General features: G+C 35.9%; 1 protein-coding gene across 2 annotated transcripts in view; it reads left to right on the top strand.

Moving 5' to 3' along the window:
* Positions 1 to 19,977, top strand: part of RNF180 (ring finger protein 180) — a 304,519-nt gene extending 284,542 nt beyond the window's left edge. For both annotated transcript variants that reach the window (XM_069556325.1, XM_069556324.1), the window contains one exon: positions 18,739 to 19,977. In XM_069556325.1, coding sequence (XP_069412426.1) covers positions 18,739 to 18,938 — 200 coding nt within the window. In that variant the 3' untranslated portion in view covers positions 18,939 to 19,977. The remainder of the gene's footprint in view (positions 1 to 18,738) is intronic.
* Positions 19,978 to 20,468: the final 491 nt, after the last annotated feature.

The following is a 20,468-nucleotide window of genomic DNA, read 5'->3' as shown; positions in this document are numbered from 1 at the left end:
GAAAGCTTTCCCCCTAAGATTAAAAACAAGACAAGGATGCCTGCTTTCACCACTGCTATTCAACACTGTGTTAAGAATTCTAGCCAGAACAGATAGATAAGAACAAGAATTTAAAGGAATTCAAATTGGAAAGGTAGAAATAAACATATCAAAAAATCCCAGGGAATCTAAAAGAAAACTACTAGAGCTAATAAAATATTCAGCAAAGTGTCAGGTTACAGCATCAACACACAGAAATTAGTTGTGTTCAACAATAGAGAACAGCCTGAAAAGGATATTAAGAAAGTAGTTTCACTTATATTAGCAAAATGTAAATAACTAGGAAAATAAATAACTAGGAAAATAACAAAAATAAATAACTAGGAAAAAATTTAACCAAGGATGTGAAAGACATATAATGAGAAGTATAAAACATAGCTAAAAGAAATTAAAGAAGACTTAAATAAAAGGAAAGATATCCTGTATTTGTGGATTAGAAGACTTAATATTGTTAAGATATCAGTACTAGCTACAGCTATCTGTAGATTCAATGCAATGTCTATCAAAATTACAAGACCCTTTTTTGTAGAAATGGAAAACTTGGTCCTTAATATCAAAGGGCCCTGAGTAAACAAACAAACAAAAAACCTTGAAAACAAACCACACTGTTGTAGATTCACACTTTCATTTTCAAAACTTACTACAGGAATCAAAACAGAATGATATTAGCAAAAGAGTATGGAATAGAAATGGAATAGTAATTCTAGAAATAAACCTGTATGTCTATGGCCACTTGATTTCTGGAAAGGGTGCTAAGGCATTAATTGGGGAGAGTCTCTTCAACAAATAATGCTAGGACAAGTGGATTTCCACATGGAAAAGAATAAAATTGGACCATTTAACCTCATGTACAAAAACTAACTCACAATAGATCAGTGGCCTAAATATAAAACATAAAACTCTTAAAAGGAAATATAAAGGTAAATATTCATGGCCAGTAGATTCTTAGATATGACACCAAAACACAAGCAAATAAATTGAACTTCATCAAAGTTAAAATTTTGTGCATCAGAAGGACATTTTCAAGAAGGTGAAAAGATAGCCCACACAATAGGAGGAAATGTTTACAAGTCATATCTGATAATGGTTTAATACCTGCAATATATAAAGAACTCAAGAAGACAAATAACTCACTTAAAAAATGGGCAATGGACTTCAATAGACATCCTTCTAAAGAATATATACAAATGTTCAATAAGCACATGAAAAATTATACATCATTAGTCACTAGGGGGATTAATGTAAATCAAAATGACAGTGAGAATCACACCAATTACTATGATTATAATTTTTTTAAAAAAGAAAATAACAAGTGTTGGCAAGGATGTGCAGAAATTGGAATCCTTGGGTATTGCTAACAGGGATGCAAAATGATATATTTTGCTGAAAAAAAAAGTTTGGAGTCTCCTCAAAATGCTAAACATATAATTACCATGTGACATAGCAGTTCTACTCTTGGGTATATAACCATAGGAATTAAAAAGAAGGACTCAAAACAGATACTTGTTTGCCAGGGTTCATTGCAGCACTATTCACTATAGCCAACAGATGGAAACAACCCAAGTACATAAGAACAAATTAATGGATAAACAAAATGTGGTATATGAAATATTATCAGCCATAAAAAAGAATGAGGTTTTGATATATTATGTAGTATCAGTGAACCTTTAAAATGTTAAGTGAAGTAAGCCAGCATAAAGGATGAATATTGATGATCCCACTTCTATGAAATATCTTGTTGTTGTTTAGTCACGCAGTCATGTCTGACTCTTTGCAACCCCACGGACTGTAGCCCACCAGGCTCCACAGTCCATGGGATTTTCCGGGCAAGAATACTGGAGTGGGTAGCCATTTCCTTCTCCAGGGGATCTTCCTGACTCAGGGATCAAACCCATGTCTCCTGTCTTGGCAGACATATTCTTTATCAATGATCCACCTGGGAAGCCTATGAAATATCTTAGAATAGGCAGATTCATAGAGACAGAAAAGTAGATTAGAGATGCCAGGAGCAGAGGAGAGCAGGCAGTTGGGGAATTATTGTTTAATGGCCACAGAGTTTCTCTTTGTGGTAATAGAAAATTTTTTTAGAAATAAATAGTGGCAATAATTGTATAACTTTGTGAATGTAATTAACGCCACTGAATTGTATACCAGAAAAGTCAAATTTAATGTTATTTGTGTTTTATCACACTTAAAAATACTCTTTTTTTAAAAAGACATGATTCTCACTTCATACCTGGTTATAGAAATAAGACATCTAAGAATTATATATTTTAGCCTGATAACTTTATAAATATATTCAAAGTAAATCATGTGTTACAGAATATATTACAATCTACAATATATATTAATCTGTATAAAAAGTTAATTTGGCAGGATTAATAAATGTTTGATTCTGGGATCGTAAAGATATAGAAAATAAAATGAAATTTAAAATCCATTTTGCAATAACTTTTCATGTCTATTAACAGAGTAACTGTATACCTGCTTATGACTAAAAATATCCACTACTGCTAAGGCTTTCTTATATCAATCAAATTTTGACACATCAAAATTATTATATAATATGCAGAACAATAAAACACCAAGCTTTAATATTTCATCTGTCCCATCACAGATAAAGGATAGGATATACCTCCTGTTTTTCAGCAGTACATGACCAAGAACTTCCAGATGTACAAGCTGGTTTCAAAGAGGCAGGGGAACCAGAGATCACATTGCTAACACTCTTTGGATCATGGACAAAGGAAAGGAGTTCCAGAAAAACATCTACTACTACTTCATTAACTACACTAAAGCCTTTGACTGTGTGGATCACAACAAACGATGGAAAATTCTTATAAGAGATAGAAAAACAAAACCATCTTACCTGTCTCCTAGAAACCTGTATGCAGGCCAAGAAACAACTGTTATACAATAAACTGGTTCAAAATTTGGAAAGGAGTAAGACAGACTGTATATTATCATCTTGATTTATTTAACTTATATTCAGAGTACAGCATGAGAAATGCTGAGCTGGATGAATCACAAGGTGGAATCAAAATTGCCAGGAGAAATATCAACAACTTCAGACATGCAAATGATACCACTCCAATGGCAGAAAATGAAAAGGAACTAAAGACCCTCTTGATGAGGGTAAAAGAAAAGAGTGACAAAGCTAGCTTAAAACTCAACATTCAGAAAACTAAGATCATGGCATCTGGTCCCATCACTTCATGGCAAATAGATGGGTAAAAAGTAGAAACAGTGACAGATTTTATTTTCTTGGGCTCCAAAATTACTGTAGATGTTGACTGCAGCCATGATATTAAAAGGCGCTTGCTCCTTGAAAGGAAAGCTATGACATAACTAGCCAGCATATTAAAAAGCAGAGACATCACTTTGCCAACAAAAATCTGTATAGCCAAAGCTATGGTTTTTCCAGTAGTCATGTATGGATGTGAGAGTTGGACTATAAAGAAAGATGAGCGCCAAAGAATTGATGCTTTTGAACTGCGGTGTTGGAGAAGACTCTTGAGAGTCCCTTCGACTGGAAGGAGATCCAACCAGTCCATCGTAAAGGAAATCAGTCCTGAATATTCATTGGAAGGACTGATGCTGAAGCTAAAACTCCAGTACCTTGGCCACCTGATGCGAAGAACTGACTCATTTGAAAAGACCCTGATGCTGGGAAAGATTGAAGGCAGGAGGAGAAGGGGATGACGGAGGATGAGACAGCTGGATGGCATCACTGACTAAATGGACATGAGTTTGAGTAAACTCCAGGAGCTGGCGATGGACGGGGAGGCCTGGCGTGCTGCAGTCCATGGGGTCACAAAGAGTCGGACACAACTGAGTGACTGAACTGAACTGAATTAACCTCTAAAGAATTTTTTTCATAAGAACTACAAAATGTATTTCAAATATATTCATAATAATATTCAGTACATGCTGAAAATATAGTTGAGTAGCTTGATTTGGGGCATTCTCAAAATAAGCTAATGATTCATTCTGTTCTCTGAAGTCTATCCTTATATACAGACATTTACCCATCCACTCAATGAACATTCTGCAAACAAGCATTCCATCCTCAAAGCACTGTGCAGGTTACTAAAATTATAAAAATGAAATAGATACTTGTTGACAGTCTTTCTGTCTCTGAATCTTCAAAATATAGTACTTTATGGTCTTTGATGGCAAATATAAATTTGAACTATATTTTGTGGAGAAAAAGTCATGCTTTGTTTTCTAGAACACAAGAGAAATCCTTCTGAGGTAAAATGGTTTTGACAAAATAGAATTTATGAAGAGGCAGAAGTACCTGTATGAGATTCTAGAATGCTGGTTCTTTGTTATATTTTTTCTAAATCTGATAGTGACTTGGAGGTTTTCTTCACAGTTCTTTCTTACTGTTTGATTTCATGCAATGAATTTGTCCAAGAGCTTTATCTTTTTTTCCCCCCAGTGAGAAAACAAATCAGTTTCAACTTTGTGATTATCATCCTTTCCTTTAATAGTTCTAAAAGTCACTTCATTATTTCCAGTCAGGATTAGTTTCTCTCTTAACCCCTGGGTGCTCTGCTCCACATCATCCTAAGCTTTAGGACCCAGGATGACAGAGAAGCCTCTGCCTGATACATTACAGGTTCTTGTGGAAGAGGGAGAGAGACTACTGTAGCATCTCAAACTGGTGAACATGCTACCCAGAAACAATGCACACACTATTTTCTTTGGACATTCATTTCAGTTGTCAAGCCTCGCGCCATGCCTAAATCATAAGGGGCAGAGAAGTGCAAATAAGCCAGGCGTTCAGGAGACCAGAACATTTGTGAAAAGCTCCAAATGTACCACAGTCAGGGAAATTTTAGTCTAATTCACTTAAAAACTTGAATGGATACTGCTATATAAAAATTACCAAATGTACTCAAGAATAACTAGAAAACATTAGTATACCAACAACTATTAAAGAAATTGATATTTAAAAATCTATACCACACCTGAAAAGACTACAGGCTTTATAGGTTAGATTTATCAAACCACCAAGAATTCTAATTTTATGCAGACCATTTTTGAGAGTAAAAAGAGAACACAGGATTGCCAGTGTCAGAACAGAGACAGTAGGTGCCTCTTGCTTGCAAGATATGCAGACACACAGAGATCCACAGAGAACTGTCACCTAACAGCCAGAATGTTTTATGAAGACAATAAAATCATGAGATACAATCCAGGCAAATATTGCATAAAACAGAAAATTATAGACCAATTTTCCTTACAAACATAGGCATAAAAATACCACATAAAGCATATGAAGTTGAATTCATCAGTGTGTAAAAACCAGTATCGTGAACACATGGAATCTATCCTGGATTTAAAGGAATGATGAAACATTGAAAATCTATCACCTTAATTCATCACTGTAACAGATCTTTTTAAAATTATTCAACATTTTTAAAAAAATATACCTTTGAATTTATCACATTAACAGATTAAAGGAGAAAATCATATGAATATATGTATCTCAATACAGAGGAACTGTTTTGACTTGATCAAATAATGAGTATGTTCCGTATTGGCACAAAAATCCAAATTTTCTGATTCCTTGAACAGTATGGTTTCCACTGTAGTGGAAAAGTGTCCTTTACCTTGAAATACCATAGCTAAAATGTGCTAATAATACTGGCTATTCTTTAAACCATGTCTTAATAACAAATTCACTTTATCAGGTTATCACTAAATAGTAAGCTGTGCTTAAGTCTGAGGATTTCCTGGTGCAGAAACTTCTCACTCCATTAATTCCAATTCAAATCCAATTTTGGAATGAAGTGGTTATATATAATATATACATTGAGTGTTATATGCTTTTCAGTGTGCTCTCTCCTAGGCCATGCACTTCCAATGGGGGCAAAAACTGGTTCTTGTGGCACCAAAAATATCTTAGATGTCACACTAGTTTTTGGCCCTCACAACCTCAACCCTACCTGAAAAAAAAGTATTCCTTATTTTAAATTTCTCTCAGCAGAGAGAAATTGGATTTAAGCTAATTTGATTTACTGATTAGAATAAATTTCAGATAAATTTTAATTTAACTATTTTGTTCCTCCTTAAAGGAGTGATAATGAAACAAAAAAAAGATTGATGGATGAACTGTTCTAGAGTATGAGTTTCTTTTAGACAGGAACCATGTCTAAAAATATCTTTATATCCTCAGCCTCTAAGTGATAGTAGATATAATCTTCATAAATTTTAATATTCCATAGTTTCACTGTCTGATACTCTGACAGTTTATTTAAAGTTAATGACTGCCTTAGAGAAATCAACTCATACTTAAAGGAAACAGTTTCTCACCATTTGTCTGAACAAAGAATATATTGATTTATTCACAAAAGACAGACATAATATGAAGAACAAGAACTGAGAAAAGCAGCTGCTTTTCATATTGAAAGTAACAGTTACAATATTAAATAAAAAATAATAATTAATTTATTGAAACTTTAGTATTGGCCAGGAATGTGCTTAGCATGTATTAATTTATATGTATTATCTAATCCTCATATTAGCCCAATGAATTAGGTACTTTTATTATCATCATTTTACAGTGGAATCTGCAGTTAATCTCTGTGATGAGTGTTCTGGCAGTTTTTTTAGTGTCATAATCTAATATTTACTAAGTAATAGTGTCAGTGAGGTCATTTTCTTTTAGTCTGATTTTGATTTAGAAATTATAATCATTTCATTCAGTTTACAGTTGTGAAAATTCCAAAATTATAAATACCTACTCACTCCTTTCCCACTTGAAAAAAAAATTAAGAAATTAACATTAATCAAGTACTGATCATTAGCCACCTTTCCTGTAGAACCATACTGCATAAGCCACCTGGGTCAATATCGCCTCCTGGTGTTCAGATGTTGTAGTTCAGAGTCTTCCTGCACTGCCTCTTTTCTCTTTCCATTAATAAAGGAAATCAATACTCTTAAGGACACTTCTAGAGTGAAAGAGGAACTATGAGTAATTATACCAAGACATCAAGAGTAACTGAGACTGCACTGTGGAACCAGCATGATTCTGTAACCCAAACAACTGAAACTTTTGCATCTGAAGAATCTAAGGTCTCTACATACTCCTTTTAGACAGAAAAATCACATATTTTAAAGTATAGTAGTAATGGTGATAATTTCCAGTAACAGTGTTACCTGTTCTCCAGTCTATATTTGTGAAAAGATTTTTGAAAAGGCATATTAACTTCTTTGGAACATTTCTGTTTTATGAAGATAAGATCATGAGTATTAACGCAGTAAAATGTATTAGAATAATTTTTGAATGAGAGAAAAACTCTTGCCACTTCTCCTCTCTCCTACACAAACCAAAAGGAGCCTTTCCTCTTCAAGTATTGACTACAGTTGAGAGAACAGTGGTTAGATAGTTGTAAAAAGCTGTTAGGATTGAAATCCCCTAGATATGGTCTCAAAAATAGAATACCTACAGGCAAGGTGCAAGGCAATCCTTTGGATTGTAAGAAAATAACATTAAAATTTCTGTAATGTTTATTCAAACAGAAGAAAAGTTAAACTTTACTAATACTTAGGACTGACACTGGTATTCTTACTTAACATGTTATGATGGTGTGTAATATTAGCCAAGGAAAACTCCAAGTCTGAAAATATGAATAGCTGTCTTAATTAGTTTATTAGTTTTCAAGGTGTTGCAATATGTTGAAGTTTACATATGACCAGTTAAATGAATTTTGGACTATATTATCTAGTTTTAGCTATACTACCAACACAAAGTCGAAAAGAAACTCAAATACAGTCCTACAGAGAAATCAGATTGAAGCTAATACTGATAAGGCAAACAAAAAAATAGAAGAGCTGACACATCATTCTAGTATGAGCTTTTCATAAGCTCTAAAAGTAATCAAAAATATGATAGCAACTCAACCAAAAATATTAGAAATTATTAAAAAGTTATTTGAGATATGGCTATTAAATTTATTCTAAAATACCATTTATCTAAAATAACATTTATCTCATCCTTTTTTATTTCATGTTTTTAATCTACATAAACACTGGAAGCTATAAAATATCGATGAAAGAAACTGAAGATGGCACAACTAAATGAAAAGCTATTCCATATTTACTGATTTAAAAGAATTAATATAGGGGTAGGGGAGTAAGAGGTACAAACTACAAGTGAGAGGTATAAAATAAGATATAAGGATATATTTTACAACATGGAAAAAATATGGCCAATATTTTATAATAACTGTATATGGAATGTAACCTTTAAAAATTGTAAATCACTTTATTGTATACCTATAACATATTACTATATAACTGGCAACTATACATCAATAAAAAATGAAATTTAAAAATTATTGTTAAGATGTCTGTACTACTCTAAGCAAAACACAGACTCAATACAATCCCTATCAAAATACCAATGGCATTTTTCAAAGAAACAGAAAAAAAAAAACAGTTGTAAAATTGGTATAGACTCACATTGTTGTTCAGTAACCAAGCTGTATTCAATACTTCGCAACGCTATGGGCTGCAGCACACCAGGCTTCCCTGTCCCTCCCATCTCTTGGAGTTTGCCCAAGTTCATGTTCATTGAATCAGTGATGCCATCTCATCCTCTGTCACCCTCTTCTCCTTTTATCTTCAGTTTATCCCAGCATCAGGGTCTTTTTCAGTAAGTCAGCTGTTCGCATCAGGTGGCCAAAGTACTGGAGCTCCAACTTCAGCATCAATCCTTCCAAAGAGTACTCAGGGTTGATTTCCTTTGAGATTGACTGGTTTGATCTTGCTTTCCAAGGGACTCTCAAGAGTCTTCACCAGCACCACAGATTGAAAGCATCAATTTTTTGGCATCCTGACTTCTTTAATGTCCAGCTCTCACATCCATACATGACAACTGGAAAGACTATAGCCTTGACTATTCGGACCTTTGTCAGCAAAGTAATCTCTTTGCTTTTTAACACGTTGTCTAGGTTTGTCATAGCTTTCCGCCAGGAAGCAATTGTCTTCTAATTTCATGGCTACAGTCACCATCTGCGGTGATTTTAGAGCCCAAGAAGAAGAAATCTGTCACTGCTTCCCTTCTGTTTGCCATGAGGTGATGGGACCAGATCCCAAGATCTTAGTTTTTTTAATATCGACTTTTAAGCCAGCTTTTTCACTTTCCTCCTTCACCCTCATCAAGAGGCCTCTTTAGTTTCTCTTCACTTTCTGTTGTTAGGGTGGTATCATCTGAGTATCTGAGGTTGTTAATATTTGTCCTGTCAATCTTGATTCCAGGTTGTAACTCATCCAGCCTGGCATTTTGCATGATATGTTCTGTGTATAAGTTAAATAAACAGAGTGATAAAAAACAGCCTTATCATACTCCTTTCTCTATCCTGAACCAGTCAGTTGTTCCATACAGGGTTCTAACTGTTGCTTCTACAGTTTGTTATGATCCACACAGTCAAAGGCTTTAGTATAGTCAATGAAACAGAGTTAGATGTTTTCCTGAAATTCCCTTGCTTTCTCTATGATCCAGAGAATGTTGGCAATTTGATCTCTAGTTCCTCTGCCTTTTCTAAACCCATCTGCCTAAACATCTGGAGTTTTCAGTTCATGTAAGGCTGAAGCCTAGTTTGGAGGATTTTGAGCATAACCTTCCTAGCATGAGAGATGAATGCAATTGTCTGATGGTTTGAACCTTCTTTAGTATTGCCCTTCTTGGGAATTGGAATGAGGACTGACCTTTTCCAGTCCTATACCCACTGCTGGGTTTTCCAAATTTGCTGACAAATTGAGTGCAGCACTTTAATAGCATCATCTTTTAGGATTTTAAATAGCTCTGCTGGAATTCCATCACCAGCACAAGCTTTATTGGCAAAAGATCCCAAATAAAAGAACCTTGAGAAAGAACAGAGTAGAAGGTATCACTTGATGATTTCAAGTTATATTACAAAGCTATACTAATCAGAACAGTATGGCATTGGTATAAAAATAGACTCATAGACCAGTGGAACACAGTGGAAACCTCAGAAGTAAATCCTGATATACATAATCAACTAATTTTTAGTAAGGGAGTCAGGAATATATTCACAATGGGGAAAGGAAGGATACTCTTTTCAATAAATAGTATTGGGAAAACTGGATTGCCACACACAAAAGAGTGAAACTGAACCCATGTGTTACACCATACACAAAAATCCATTCAAAAATATATTAAAGAGTTAAATGTAAGATCTACACCCATAAAACTCTATAAGAAACCATGTAGGATAAGCTCCTTGACATGGGCCTTTCCAGTCATTATTTTTTATTAAGACCACAAAAGGTCAGGCAACAACAGCAAAAATAAACAAGCAGGACTATATCAAACTAAAAAGCTTCTTCTGCATGGCAGAGGAAACAAGCAAAATGAAACATAGTCCATGGTTTGGGGAGAAAATATATATGAACCATATATTTCAGCAGAGATAGTAGATATTTGCTAAGAAAGTAGATAGAAGGTACTCTAAAAACAACAAAAAAGGAGATGGATATGTTAGTTAGCTTGACTATAATAATCATCTCACTAAATATTATATATCAAATCATCCTACTTTGTACCTTAAATTATATACAGTTTCTGTTATACAGTATAAAACATATGTGAACAATAATTTAAGATTGTTCTTGATCAAAGAAACGTGACTTTAAGTAACCATAATGATAGCTTGACTTTAAGTAACCATAATGATAACTCAGGTTGATGCAACCTTTCTATGAGAATAAGAAACCTGATATGGAGCAGAATATTCAACATTACTTTTGTTTTTATTAAATGAGTTATTAAAAAGAATGAATCAGAATCTACTTCAAGCTTGAGCCTTACAGAAACTTTATCACCAGAGTTACTAGCATATGCCAGAATGTATCTTTTCTGCTCAGTTTATTGTATTGTCCCCACCCACTGAAACTAATAAGCACAGGTAAAGTTAGCAGCCAGTAGATAAGTACAAAGCAAAGGCTAATATTAATAATCATATTCAGTTCAGTTCAGTCGCTCAGTCATGTCCGACGCCCTTGCAACCCCATGGACCACAGCACGCCAGGCCTCCCTGTCCATCACCAACTCTCAGAGTTTACCCAAACCCATGTCCATTGAGTTGGTGATGTCATTCAACCATCTCATCCTCTGTTGTCCCCTTCTCCTACTGCCGTCAGTCTTTCCCAGCATCAGGGTCTTTTCCAATGAGTCAGTTCTTCGCATCAGGTGGCCAAAGTATTGAAGTTTAAGCTTCAACATCAGTCCTTCCAATGAACACTCATGACTGATCTCCTTTAGGATGGACTGGTTGGATCTCCTTGCAGTCCAAGGGACTCTCAAGAGTCTTCTCCAACACCACAGTTCAAAAGCAATAATTCTTTGGCACTCAGCTTTCTTTATAGTCCAACTCTCACATCCATACCTGATTACTGGAAAAACCATAACCTGACAAGACAGACCTTTGTTGGCAAAGTAATGTCTGTGCTTTTTAACATGCTGTCTAGGTTGGTCATAACTTTCATTCCAAGGAGTAAGCGTCTGTATTTCATGGCTGCAGTCACCATCTGCAGTGATTTTGGAGCCCAGAAAAATAAATCAGCCACTGTTTCCACTGTTTCCCCATCTATTTGCCATGACGTGATGGGACCAGATGCCATGATTTTAGTTTTCTGAATGTTGAGCTTTAAGCCAACTTTTTCACTCTCCACTTTCACCTTCATCAAGAGGCTCTTTAGTTCTTCACTTTCTGCCATAAGGGTGCTGTCATCTGCATATCCAGAGAAGGCAATGGCATCCCACTACAGTACTCTTGCCTGGAAAATCCCATGGACGGAGGAGCCTGGTAGGCTGCACTCAGTGGAGTCGTTAAAGTCAGACACGACTGAGCGACTTCACTTTCACTTTTTACTTTCATGCATTGGAGGACATGGCAACCCACTCCAATGTTCTTGACTGGAGAATCCTAGGGACAGGGGAGCCTGGTGGGCTGCCGTCTATGGGATCGCATAGAGTCAGACACGACTGAAGTGACTTAGCAGCAGCAACATCTGCATATCTGAGGTTATTGATATTTCTCCTGGCAATCTTGATTCCAGCTTGTGCTTCATCCAGCCCAGCGTTTCTCATGATGTACTCTGAATAGACGTTAAAAAAGCACAGTGACGATATACAGCCTTAACATACTCCTTTTCCTATTTGGAACCAGTCTGTTGTTCCATGTCCAATTCTAACTGTTGCTTCCTGACCTGCATACAGATTTCTCAAGTGGCAGGTCAGGTGGTCTAGTATTCCCATCTCTTTCAGAATTTCCCACAGTTTATTGTGATCCACACAGTCAAAGGCTTTGGCATATCAAATTATTCATCTTTTAAAAGCCTTTAATGTCTAAAAAGACCTAACTTTTTTGGTCTCTAAAAAATAAAGTTCACTATTTGTCAGCCAAACCCAGGTTGTCAGTAGGCAAGTAATTAGCATGTAAATAGGAAGCATTAATATAAACATGGCTAGTGGAGGTGATGGAATTCCAGCTGAGCTATTTAAAATCCTAAAAGATGATGCTCTTAAGTGCTGCACTCACCATGTCAGAAAAATTGGAAAACTGAGCAGTGACCAAAGGACTAGAAGAGGTCAGTTTTCATTCCAATCCCAAAGAAGGGCAGTGCCAAAGAACATACAGACTACCGTACAGTTGCCCTTATTTTGTATGCTAGTAAGGTTATGCTCAAAATCCTTCAAGGTAGACTTCAGCAGTAGGTGAACTGAGAACTTCCAGATACACAAGCCGGGTTTAGAAGACAGAGGAACCAGATATAAAATTGCCAACATTCATTGGATCATAGAGAAAGAATTTTTTAAAAATCTATTTCTGCTTCATTGAGTGCACAAAAGCCTTTGACTCTGTGGATCACAGCAAACTGTGAAAACTTCTGAGAGACAGGAGTACCAGACTACCACGGATGGTGACTGCAGCCATGATATTAAAAGATGTTTGCTCCTTGGAAGAAAAGCTACAACAAACCTAGACAACGTATTAAAAAGCGGAGACATTACTTTACCGACAAAGATCTATAGAGTCAAAGCTATGGTTTTTCCAGTAGTCATGTATGGATGTGAGAATTAGATCATAGAGAAATCTGAGCACTGAACAATTGATGCTTTTGAACTGTGGTGTTTGAGAAGACTCTTGAGAGTCCTTGGACTATAAGGAGATCAAACCAGTCAATCCTAAAGGAAATCAGTCCTGAATATTCATTGGAAGGACTGATGCTGAAGTTGAAGCTCCAATACTCTGGCCACCTGATGTGAACAGTTGCCTCATTGGAAAGGACCATGATGCTGGGAAAGATTGAAAGCAGGAAGAGATGGGGATGACAGAGAATTAGATGGTTGGATGGCATCACCAACTCAATGGACATGAGTTTGAACAAGCTCCAGGAGTTGGTGATGGACGAGGAAGCCTGCCGTACTGAAGTCCATGGGTTCACAGAGTCAGACATGACTGAGCACCTGAACTGAACTGATCTATGTTGCTGCAAATGGCATTGTTTCATTGTTTTTGATGGCTGAGTAATAGTCTATTGTGTATATATAACACATCTTCTGTATCTATTCATCTGTGAGAGTGAAGTCGCTCAGTCATGTCCAACTCTTTGCAACCCCATGGACTGTAGGCCACCAGGCTCCTCCATCCATGGGATTCTCCAAGCAAGAGTACTGGAGTGGGTTGCCATTTCCTTCTCCAGGGGATCTTCCCAACCCAGGGATCGAACCCGGGTCTCCCACATTCTAGGCAGACACTTTAACCTCTGAGCAATGGACATTTAGGTTGCTTCCATATCTTGGCTATTGTAGACAGCACTGCATTGAACATTGCGGTGCATGTATCTTTTTGAACCATGTTTTTCTTCAGATACATGCCCCAGAGTGGGATTGCTGGATCATATGGTAGCTCTGTTTTTAGTTCCTTAAGGAACCTCCATACTGTTCTCCATAGGGGGTGTTCCAATTTACATTCCCACCAACAATGTAGACTTGTGTGTTAGTCGCTCAGTTGTATCCAACTCTTTACAACCGAATGGACTATAACCTACCAGGCTCCTCTGTCCGTGGAATTCTCCAGGTAAGAATACTGGAGTGGTAGCCATTCCCTTCTCCAGGGGATCTTCCCGATCTAGGGATTGATCCCAGGTCTCTTGCATTGCAGGCAGATTCTTTACTTTCTGAGCCACTACAGAAGCCCCAACAATGTAAAAAAAGGATCCTTTTTCTCCACACTGCCCGCATTTTTTATTTGTAGCCTTTTTGATGATGGCCATTCAAACTGGTATGAGGTGATATCTCACTTTAGTTTTTATTTGAATTTATCTAATAATTGCTGACATTGAGCATCTTTTCATATGCCTCTTGGTCAACTGTAAGTCTTCTTTGGAGAAACATCTATTTAGGTCTTTTGCCCATTTTTTCATGGATTTTTCTTAAAATGTTATATGGAGACACAAAAGACTCCAAAGAGCCAAAACAATCTTGAGAATGAAAGACAGAGTTGGAGGATTAGGTTCCTTGACTTTAAATTACACTGCAAAGCTACAGTCATTAAAGCAGTATGGTGCTGACACAAGACCAGCCATAAAGATCAATGGAACAGGGTAGAGAGCCATGTAGTACCTATGGTCAATTAATCTATGACAAAGAAAGCAAGACTATACAATGGAGAAAAGATAGTCTCCTTTAACAAATGATTCCATGAAAACTGGACAGCTACATAGAAAAAATGAAATTAGAACATTCTTTCGCACCATACACAAAAATAAACTCAAAATGAATTAACAGCCTAAATGTAAGACCAGATACTATAAATTCTTAGAGGAAAATATAGGCAGAACACTCTTTAACATAAATCACCACAATATCTTTTTCAATCTTCTCCTAGAGTAATAAAAATGAAAACAAAAGTAAACAAATGGGACCTATTTAAACTGAAAAGTTTTCATAGCAAAAGAAATCATAAACAAAATGAAAAGACAACCCATAGAATGGGAGGAAATGTTGCAAACAATGCAGCCGATAAGGAATTAATCTCTAAATCTTATAAACAGCTCATGCAACACAATATCAAAAAAATGAACCTCACAAAATTTTAATTAAAAAATCAGATGATATAGATGAGAAATCTGAAATCAAAGAGATCAAATAACTTGCCCCAAGTAAATGACAGAACAAAATTAGTCTCTTAAAATTTCTGCCAGTGATATGACCAATAAGGAGTCTATATCCAAAATATATAAAGAGCTCATACAACTCATTATCAAAAAAATAAATTAAAAAATACACAAGACCTGAACAGACATTTCTCCAGAGAAGACATACAGACGACCAATAGGAAAAGATGCTCAACATCACTAATCATCAAAGAAATGCAAATGAGGTATCATCTCACACCTGTAGAATGGCTACCATCATAAAGACCACAAATAACATTGATGAGAATTTGGAGAAAAGGATACCCTAGTACATTGTTTGTAGGAATGTAAATTGGTACAGCCACAAAGTAAATCAGTATGAAGTTTCCCCAATAAACTAAAAATAGAACTACCAACTGGTCCTCCAGTTCCATTCTTGGATATATTACTGAAGTAAACAAAAATAGTAATTTGAAAAGATATATTCACGAGATAGGGATTGAGACCATCCCCAAGGAAAAGAAAGGCAAAATGGCTATCTGAGGAGGCCTTACAAATATCTGTGAAAAGAAGAGAAGCCAAAAGCAAAGGAGAAAAGGAAAAATATACCTATCTGAATGCAGAGTTCCAAAGAATAGCAAGGAGAGATAAGAAAGCCTTCCTCAGTGATCAATGCAAAGAAAAAGAGGAAAACAATATAATGGGAAAGACTAGAGATCTCTTCAAGAAAATTAGAGATACCAAGGGAACATTTCATGCAACGATGGGCACAATAAAGGACAGAAATGGGATGGACCTAACAGAAGCAGAAGATATTAAGAGGTGGCAAGAATACACAGAAGAACTGTACAAAAAAAGATCTTTACAACCCAGATAATCATGATGGTGTGATCACTCACCTAGAGCCAGACATCATGGAATGTGAAGTCAAGTGGGCCTTAGGAAGCATCACTATGAACAAAGATAGTGGAGGTGATGGAACTCCAGTTGACCTCTTTCAAATCCTAAAAGATGATGCTGTGAAAGTGGTGCACTCAATATGCCAGCAAATTTGGAAAACTCACCTGTGGGAACAGGACTGGAAAAGGTCAGTTTTCATTCCAATCCCTAAGAAAAGCAATGTCAGGGAGGTGGGAGGGGGGTTCAGGATTGGGAACTCATGTACACCCGTGGCTGACTCATGTCAATGTATGGCAAAACCAATATAGTATTGTAAAGCAAAATAAAGTAAAAATAAAAATAAATAAAATAAAATGGATAACCAACAAGGACCTACTGTATAGTACATGGAAGTCTGCTCAATATTATGTGCCAGCCTGGATGGAGGGGGTTTTGAGAGAGAAATGATACATGTATATGTATGGCTGAGTCCCTTCACTGTTTGCCTGAAACTATCACAACATTGTTAATCAGCTATACCCCAATACAAAATAAAAATTTAAAAAAAAAAAACCAGAATGTTCAAACTACCACACAATTGCACTCATCTCACACGCTACTAAAGAAATGCTCAAGATTCTCCAAGCCAGGCTTCAACAATACATGAACTGTGAACTTCCAGCTGGTTTTAGAAAACGCAGAGGAACCAGAGATCAAATTGCCAACATCCACTGGATCATCTTCAAAAGCAAGAGAGTTCCAGAAAAACATCTACTTCTGCTTTATTGACTATGCCAAAGCCTTTGACTGTGTGGATCAAAACAAACTGTGAAAAATTCTGAAAGAAATGGGAATACCAGAACACCTGACCTGCCCCTTGAGAAATCTGTATGCAGGTCAGGAAGCAACAGTTAGAACTGGACATGGAACAACAGACTGGTTCCAAATAGGAAAAGGAGTATGTCAAAGCTGTATATTGTCACTGTGCTGATTTAACTTATATGCAGAGTACATCATGAGAAATGCTGGGCTGGAAGAAACACAAGCTAGAATCAAGATTGCCAGGAGAAATATCAATAACCTAAGATATGCAGATGACAGCACCCTTATGGCAGAAAGCAAAGAAGAACTAAAGAGCCTCTTGATGAAAGTGAAAGAGGAGAGTGAAAAAGTTGGCTTAAAGCTCAACACTCCGAAAACGAAGATCATGGCATCCGGTCCCATCACTTCATGGGAAATAGATGGGGAAACAGTGGAAACAGTGTCAGACTTTATTTTTGGGAGCTCCAGAATCACTGCAGATGGTGACTGGAGCCGTGATATTAAAAGATGCTTGCTCCTTGGAAGAAAAGCTATGACCAACCTAGACAGCATATTAAAAAGCAGAGACATTACTTTGCCAACAAAGATCCGTCTAGTCAAAGCTATGTATGGTTTTTCCAGGAGTCATGTATGGATGTGAGAGTTGGACTATAAATAAAGCTGAGCACCAAAGAATTGATGCTTTTGAACTGTGGTGTTGGAGAAGTCTCTTGAGAGTCCCTTGGACTGCAGGGAAATCCAACCAGTCCATCCTAAAGGAGATCAGTCCTGAGTGTTCATTGGAAGGACTGATGTTGAGGCTGAAACTCCAATTCTTTGGCCACCTGATGTGAAGAGCTGACTCACTGGAAAAGACCCTGATGCTGGGAAAGACTGAAGGCCAGAAGAGAAGGGGACGACAGAGGATGAGATGGTTGGATGGCATCACTGACTCAATGCAGAGGAGTTTGGGTAAACTCCAGGAGTTGGTGATGGACAGGGAGGCCTGGCCCGCTGCACTCCATGGGGTCGCAAAGAGCTGGACATGACTGAGCAACTGAACTGAACTGATGTACCCCAGTGTTCATAGCAGCATTATTTACAATAGCCTATGTAAGTGTCCATCAACAGATGAACAGATAAAGATGGGATATACATACACACACAATGCAATATTCCTCAGCCATTGAAAAAAGAATGAAGTTTTGACACTTTCAACAATATGGATAGACCTGGAGGATACTATGCTTAATGAAATAAGTCAGAAAAATACAAATACTGTATGTTATCACTTACATATGGAATCTAAACACTAAAATGAGTAAATATTTCAACAGAAACACACTTATACAGAGAACAGACTAGTTGTTATCAGTGGGGATAGGCAAGGAAGGAAGACAGGAGGAGGTAGGAGATTAAGAAGTATGAACCACTATGTATTAAAATAAGCTATATATGGTATAGTGCAGGAAATATAGCCAATATTTTATTATAACTTTAAATGGAGTATAATCTATAAAAATGTTAAATCATATGCTATATACTTGAAACTAATATTGGAGATCAACTATACTTTGGTTTTTAAAAAAGAATAGTCTCTTGACTCCATATTCCATGCTTTTTGCTAATTTTACTGTCCCCCTTCAAAGTTTTAACTGAAAAAGACTTCTGATAGTTGCTTATCATTAAAAAGAAAAACTGTATGGAATACGATATATGCCACTCAGTGAAATCAAGATAATGCTCTGGTCGTGATACTCATGTTCATAATGCAGCTTCCTTTCTGAGCACTTATCTGAATTTAATGGGCTTTAACTTGTGTGTTCATATATCTTCTAGGTTTCCACAGACGTGCAGCTCCAGTTACAAGAAGGCAGTTTCCACATGGTGCACACAGGATGGATTATCTGCACTTTGAGGATGATAGCCGTGGATGGTGGTTTGACATGGATATGGTGATCATCTATATTTATTCAGTGAACTGGGTCATTGGATTCATTGTTTTCTGCTTTCTTTGCTATTTTTTCTTTCCATTTTAGGAATTTTCATACCTTAATACTGTTGCACAATTACAAATGATGTAGATAACAATACTTAAACATTTTTTAAATGTGCTTTGAAGTTTTTATAATGTATTATATAAATTGTTGGTGTTTATAGAAAATATGAGAATGGATTTATTTATGAATGTTTCATGTAACAAACTAAACTTGATTTAAGATCTAATCTATTAGCACTTAGCAACAATGCACTATTAATTTTACAGTTCTCCTTGATTTGGCATTTGTGGTTCTAATTTTACAATGTCACTTTTACACATATTGTAAAGACTGAGGTTTTTCCCTCCACTTAAAAATACTAAAAATACAAAATGAAATGATAATATGAGTAGTTATTATCTTTAATTATAAACTATTTAGTAATCATCACCTATTCTCAGGTAAGTTATATACATTAAAGATAAACCATCTTCTCTGGGAACTAATCTAGCAGGGTATATTCAGCTTTGCTTTCCAGTGATCTCTATTTATGTCCTTAGTGTCCTTTCTGTTACCAACACAGCTGACTATACTTTGTTTTTAACAGACCTAATAATATCATTAGTGCAACATTTTAAACTGTTACAAGAATAGAATAGAAAACACAAACAAAATAAAAAGGAAAAATAAAACTAATTCACACCAACAAAGACTTAGAAAATTATATTAACACTTTTCCAATTGCAGGATTACTCACCTGAAGAAATTAAAAAGTTACTGACTTTCAGAGCAATGCATGTCTAAGCTGTAATTAATTTAGTGATTCTTTTAACTTGGAGGTTGTCAAATATATTGTAAATGTACAATAAAGAGTGGCTTTTAAATTTTTTCATTGTTATTAACTAATTTTATGTCTGGAATAAGAATTGTTGGAAATAGGCTTAAGGGTTTAAAGAACAAAAACTTGCCTTATTATTATTATTACAGTATTCCTTGGAATTATTTTTGCCACATTAATATTTTTTAAAAAGGAGATCTGAATTATCCCAGTACAAAAGAGAATTCAGGTAGGTAGTCCAGTATTAAAAGTGAAAAAAGTAAAGCACAGAGAAGTAAGCTTGTTTATTTCTATCATTTAGGTGGTCTTTGTGTAACCTAGAACCAGAGTTTTTATTATGAACTACTGATTCAACATTTCTACACTATGACACCATATACTTGGTAAGGCAGTAGGCATATTTTAACATAAGATAAGTGACCCTCTCATGGCACTAAAAATACTACCACCATTCAAACAAATTGAGATTGATCAGTCTATGGAAAGTCCAATTTTGTCCCAATTGCTGACTATATTTGAATAAAAACATTTAACTGACAGTATGTGATATTCTAAGAAAATATGGAAGAGTGATATAAAATTTTATTCTAACATTGCTTACTGTATTTTCAATTATATCTGTGAAAGAAAATAGTGTAAATCAGTTACCATCAAATTCAGAAATCAGAAGACTAAATACATTTTAGAAACAGATCCATCATCACTCATATACTATAGTTAACTATATGTATGTATATATAATGCTTGCAGTC

The sequence above is a fragment of the Ovis canadensis genome, chromosome 16 (genome assembly GCF_042477335.2).
Source record: "Ovis canadensis isolate MfBH-ARS-UI-01 breed Bighorn chromosome 16, ARS-UI_OviCan_v2, whole genome shotgun sequence".
Classification (NCBI taxonomy): Eukaryota; Metazoa; Chordata; class Mammalia; order Artiodactyla; family Bovidae; genus Ovis; species Ovis canadensis.
Note: the sequence above shows the minus strand (reverse complement) of the source record. Positions and strands in the feature narration are given on the sequence as shown.